The 6000-nt window shown below is 57.5% G+C and overlaps 1 protein-coding gene across 1 annotated transcript; it reads left to right on the forward strand.

Annotated features, from left to right (window-relative positions):
• The first annotated feature begins 2239 nt into the window (after window positions 1-2239).
• TNFSF9 (TNF superfamily member 9) lies at window positions 2240-5552 on the forward strand. The gene is made up of 3 exons (XM_029218984.1): window positions 2240-2503; window positions 3111-3144; window positions 4505-5552. Exons 1-3 carry the CDS (start codon window positions 2240-2242, stop codon window positions 4963-4965), a joined length of 759 nt encoding a protein of 252 aa, XP_029074817.1. The 3' UTR covers window positions 4966-5552.
• Window positions 5553-6000: the final 448 nt, after the last annotated feature.

Here is a 6000-nt window from a genome sequence, read left to right on the forward strand (position 1 = left end):
CACAGGGTGATGTAACCAGGGCCCGAGAGAGAGACACTTTCATTTGGGTTGTCCGAGATGTTGACTGGGAGTCCTCTGAATTCCTTTTTGTCAGCTCAGACAACCCTTGTCTGTGACATTGCTGTGGGGGAGGGCTTAATAATAAACAGATTGGCCTGTGGCCTGTGAGCTTCTTGACAGAGCAATGCTATCTGGGGAGGGCTTTTTGGCCTCAGTATCTTTATATCTATCTTCCTGGTTGGTCAGATTCCTCAGAGAAAGGATCCCACCATCCCCATCTTTCAGAGCCTGGCTGCTGAGTGGGGGGCAAGGGTCAAGGTGGGAAAGTTTCAAATCCTGCATTCAAGTTCACACGTTTGTTTAACACATGCTTTTGGCGTGATTCTTCTACCATCAACTGCGTTCCTCCCACCAGAAACGCTGCCATATCCGCTGTCTGGAGGAAAAAACAAAAAACAAAAAACCCAAAACGGCTGTGGTTCCACCCTGAAGGGGAGCAGAGCTGATATCTCTTTTGGGAATTTACTTTAGACCAACACTTCTATTTTAGCTGTCACCCACCACACTCTCTTTCGGAGTCGGGGGTGGGGGGCAGTCACCAATAACTGAGGCTTGAGACACGGTGCTGATTGTGGCATTTGGCTAGGGAAATTATATTTGGCATTCCACCCCGATGGCTTACAATTTTTGGTGTAGCTTTTAAAACAGTCGCTTATACTATCACTGCAGTGGGGTTTGGGGAGAGAGTGAAAGTAGGGGCCGGAGCTTAATTCATCCTCTTTACTCAGAAGGACAGCTGGCCGCAGATCTGGGGAAAGAACACTCCAGGCAGGGGGACAGCAGGTGTGAAGGAACAACCTTGGTACCATGCAGTGGATTCTCCAACTTGGGCAAGTGTCAGAATCTTCTGGAACGCTCCTTCAGACACTGATTGCAGGGCTTCCACTCTCAGAATGTCAGTAGGTCTCCGGTGAGGTGCTAGAATTTGCAGAGCTAGCAAGTTCCCAGGTGATGCTGGTCTGGGCCTTGTGCTTTATAAACCGCTGGTAAAACGGAAACGTTCAGCACCTGTGAGTCAACACGAGCCAGTATCATCACAGTGGTCTCCTCGTAATTCCCCAGAGAGGCTTAATACAAGATTGAATACAGGGCCGGCATCCGATCCTTGTTCAGTTGAACCAACCTCCCTGCCCCCATTTCCCTGACGGCTGATGGATGACTGAGATCAATTGCCCGGTCCACCCTTCCATTTTCTATAGGGAAAGTGAATCCTGGAGCGGGTTAGGGAGTTGGCCGGCTGGTCTGGGCAGAGCAGGGCTTCTATGGGAGCCCAGGGCTTTTCTAGGGCTGGCCATCTCTCAGTCCAGGGTTGCTTCCTCTTTTGGGGCCGAGTTTTGACCGCTTCTCTGGTCCTCCTCCCGCCCCCGCCCCCGCCCCCGCCCACACCACCACCGGAGAGCGAACGGGAAATTTGAGTTTCCTCTGCCTCACTCAAGGCTGTCCCTTTCCTACAAGGGGAATTTCTCCACCTGGACTCTCCAGCCTTCTGCTTGTGGGGTCCAGGGGGCCCCTGATGGGAAGCGTCTAGGTGGGTGGGCGGGGGCAGGCCAGGGAAGGTCCAGGGGTCCTGGGGCAAAAGAGGGAGGGGAGGGGGAGGGCTGAGCAGGGCACTTAGGGTTCCACTGGGAGGACTTATGCTCCACAGGAGAAGGGGGCTGAGGCCTGGCTGTCTTCTGACCCCTCTGAAGAAGTGCCGGGTTTAGGAGAGCCCTGGAGGGGCCCCAGTGCTGGGGAGCTAGGGAGTGATAAGAAATTGGGGAAAGAGGCAGAGAAGCAGAGAGGCGCAGAGATAGATAAGCGGGGAGACACAAGAGAGATAATTAGGAAGAAAGAGGGTCGGTGGGGCAGAGCTTGGAGGGAGAGAGAGAGAGGGAGGGAGGGAGGGAGGGAGGGAGAGAGGGAGAGAGAGACAGAGAGACAGAGAGAGAGAGAGAGAGAGAAGGAGAGAGAGAGAGAGAGAGAAGGAGAGAGAAAAAAGGAGATGCAGAGAGGGAGAGATCCGGGGAAGAGAAAGTTAGGGAAAGTTCGGACAGAACGTGGAGGAGGCGGGGCGGGCGGGAACCAACCTACCGGGCGGATCTCTGGGATCCCCACGGGCCACACCCCGGAAAGGGGGGCTTCGGGATTGCATATAAAGCGCGGTGCAGCGGCCTCGGACCGCAGCCGCCCGCAGCCGGCCATGCACTCCAGCACCTACGCCGCCCCGGACCCCGAAGCTCAGCGGCCGCTCGCGCCCTCGGGCCGCTCCTGCCACCCGCTGCCCTGGGCCCTGAGCGCCGCGCTGCTGCTGCTCGCCGCCGCCTGCGCCGCCTGCCTGGTGCGCGCCTGGGCCGCGCCCGGGGCTCCTGCATCGCAGGTCCCCGGCTCCGCGCGCAGCCCGAGACTCCCGGAGGGCCTGGAGCTGACGCCCGACGCCCGCACCCGCCTCCCCGACTCTCCGCAGGTGAGATGCGGCCCGATCTGGACCCCGGGAGAGACCCCTACCCAGTTCCGGGACCTCTTCTCCATTCGCTCCCCCCCCACACCCCGAGGTCCTTTCTGCATCCCAGGCCGATGGTGGAGGGACCCCCATCGTCCCTCTTGGACCTCCGAGGGCACCGCTTCTTTATCCAGGACTTCGGGGGGCACCCTTCTCGTCCCGCACCCCCGTGAGACCCCATCTCATCCCGGGACCCCAGAGGGGAGCACTTTCTCCATTGCGGACCCCGAGGGACATTTTATCTCGAACCACTGAGGGGGCTCCCCCTTTCTTTCGTAACTCGCGGAGAACCTAGGTTTTCTCCCGGACCCTTGGGGTACCCCCTTTCTCTCTCAAGACCCCCCAGTGCCAAGCCCCCTGGAGGGACTCTCTCCTCTTTTCCCTCCTGAGTCCTCGGGGTTCTGTCCTTGCACACAGTAGGGCTGGGGCAGCGCGCGCGCTCTTTTGCAGCGGGAAGGGAAGGGAGCGTAGGCTCAAGACTCGCGCAGATCCCGGGCACTCCACTTTCCAGAGGGCTGCGGGTGCGGGAGGGGGGACCTCCACCCACTTTCCGTTTGTCCTCTCTCGGCAGGGCGTGTTCGCGCAGCTGGTGGTGGCCGACGGAGGTGAGTGATTCCCCCAGACAGGGGGAGGGTGCACTAAGAGGGAGAGCCCCAGGAGACGGAGGCCTCCTCTGTGACCCAATCCGACCCTCTTCCCCTCCCTTCTGTGAAAAGTGTCCCCTCCCTTCTTAGAACCGCGTCAGCCCCTCTCTGGGTCTCCTCCTCCTCTGACTCCCATCTGTGCCCACCTCAGACCCCGCCCTCTCAGAGCTGGGGCTGGATGCCGCAAATCTCAGCCTGGTAGGGTCTCTCCCACTGGGCTCTGGGAGAGACGGACCCCTCCTCCCCAGCCCTGTCTCCCTTCCTCCCTTCTGGAAATCGTCTTTCCCGTTCACCTCCGCTCCCTCTTCCCGAGACCCTCCTCCCCCCTCTTCTGGAGACTCTCCTCTCTACCTCCTTCCTCTGCCCCTCCCCCTTCCAGACTCCCCTCCTCGTCCTCCCTCCGGAGACCCTCCCACGCTCCCCTCCCCTTTCTGGGGACTCTTCTTCCCACCCCTTTCCCTCCCCCTTCCAGACTCTCCTGCCACCTCCTTCCCTTCTCTCTTAAGGAGACCTTCTCCCCATCCTGTCCTCTCCTTGGAGTCCCTCCTCCTTCACCCTCCACCCCCTCCTCCCTCCCTTTGTTTCCTCTAGGATTTTTCCTCCTTCCTCCACAACCTCCCCCTCCCTCCCCCCTTCCCCTTCTCCATCCCCCCTCCTCTTTCCCCCCCTCCCACTCTGAGTCCCTTCCTTCATTCTATGCTAACTCTGCCCCCATCCCCCTCTCCTCCCTCTACAAACCCCATACTTCCATTCCTAGGAGCCCCCTATCCCCCTCCATCATCCTTTTCTTTAAAAATTTTTTTTTTTTTTTTTTTTTTTTGCGGTACGCGGGCCTCTCCCGCTGCGGAGCACAGGCTCCGGACAGACGCGCAGGCTCAGCAGCCATGGCTCACGGGCCCAGTCGCTCCCCGGCATGTGGGATCTTCCCGGAGCAGGGCACGAACCCGTGTCCCCTGCATTGGCAGGCGGACTCCCAACCACTGCGCCACCAGGGAAGCCCCCCTCTTCCTTTTTGGCATTACATTTCCTCCTCCTCCTGGTTCCTGGAAGTCTGTCCCCCTCCACTTCCTCAATCTCCCTCTTCCAGAGAGTCTTCCCCCTCCCTCGGAATCCTTTCCTTTCTTCTATCCCCCCTTCCCCTCCCCCAGCCCCCCCTCTTTCTGAGACCCTCTCCGAGTCCCCTTACCTTTCTCATACCCCCCTCCCCACTTTTCCCTCTTGTCCTCTCTCCCTCAGAGCCCCTCCTCCCCTCCCCAGGGCTGCGACCTCAACCCCCAGTGATGCTCCCATGCTAAGCATGCCCTGCGTCTTCCTCCCACAGTGCAGCTGACCGAAGGGCCCCTGCACTGGTGCAGCGAGCGGGGGATGACAGGTGTGACCCTGGCACCCGGTGTGAGCTATGACAAGCACACACACGAGGTGGTGGTGGCCCAGGCCGGAGTCTACTATGTTTTCTTGCACTTGGCGCTGAAGCGTGCGATGGCCAGCAATGGCAACAGCTCCGGCTCCGTCTCTGTGGCCCTGAACCTGCGGCCTCTCCAAGCTGGGGCCGCTGCCCTGGCCCTGACCTTGGACCTGCCACCCCCATCCTCGGGGAACTCAGCAGCTGGTTTCCGGAGCGGCCTGCTGCACCTGGATGCCGGACAGCGCCTGAGCGTCCACCTGCGCCTCGCGGTCCGGGAGCCTCGCGCCTGGCAGCTCTCAGCGGACGCCACGGTCTTGGGCCTCTTCCATGTGAACACCCAAGTCCCCACTGGACTCTCCTTGATACAGCTGACGTGACCCCCAGGCCTAGGTGCCACCCTCTGGACCAAGACTGAATCTTGCCTTCCTTTCTTGGGGCCCCTGGTGATGGGGTCTAGCTACTCTACCTCACTGGGCTGGGCCGGGGTCCTTGCTGCTGACCCCCTCTTCCAGGACTCTCCGGGTCCCTCTGTCACTTGGTATTTATTCTGAGCCTGAGCTCAGACAGTGTACGTTATATTAATCCGTTCAACTTATATTTATTGAGCTTCTGCTCCGTGCCAGGCACTGTGCAGGGCTAGAGAAACATCAAATAAAAAAGACCTCCCCTCCATCCTTATTTATGTTGATATGTGAGAAATAGAGACTCATTCCCAGTACCCCCCCCCCCGCCGCATGGTACTCGTGGGGCTAGCTTGTGGGAGTCCAAGTAACTATGCTGTGTGAGCTTTACTCATTCATGCAAATTTTATCAGGCACTGTTTTAGGTGTTGGGGACACAGCCATGAATAGGACAAGACAAACCCCCCAGCTTTTGCCGAGCTGACGGTCTAGTACGCTGGCTTGACACCGTGACTGTGTGTGACCCTGTGTAACTGGGGCATATGGGAAGGTGTGAGGTGGTACGTGATGTTAGATAATAAAGTATTTATATATGTTACGACTTCTATATATTGAGCATTTACTATATACCAGACAATGTGAGTTATCTTGAGATTTATATAACTCCCCTGTGCCTTAGGGATTTTATTATTCCCGTGTTACTATTATCTGTGCTCTTGAGGTATTTTACCTATACTGTATCTGGTGGTGGAAATACTGGATAATGCCATTTTGCAGGACACTGCTTGCTAACTCTGTGTTCTGTGTCACCACACTAGTAACTTAACACACTATTGACCGGGGGATTTTTGCAGGAACTAACGCCTGTGGCATTAATACATCCCCGGTCAATAATGGGTTAAAATCGGCCACGGTGAGAGCATTTACACTACAGGAAGTGGCAAATGTTACAAGTCGGGGCTTGATTTATTGTTTGTTGATTGTCTATACTTAAAGTGCAGGTGAAAAGGA

This window comes from Monodon monoceros, unplaced genomic scaffold, assembly GCF_005190385.1.
Source record: "Monodon monoceros isolate NGI ecotype Baffin Bay Population unplaced genomic scaffold, NGI_Narwhal_1 Super_Scaffold_12, whole genome shotgun sequence".
Lineage (NCBI taxonomy): Eukaryota > Metazoa > Chordata > Mammalia > Artiodactyla > Monodontidae > Monodon > Monodon monoceros.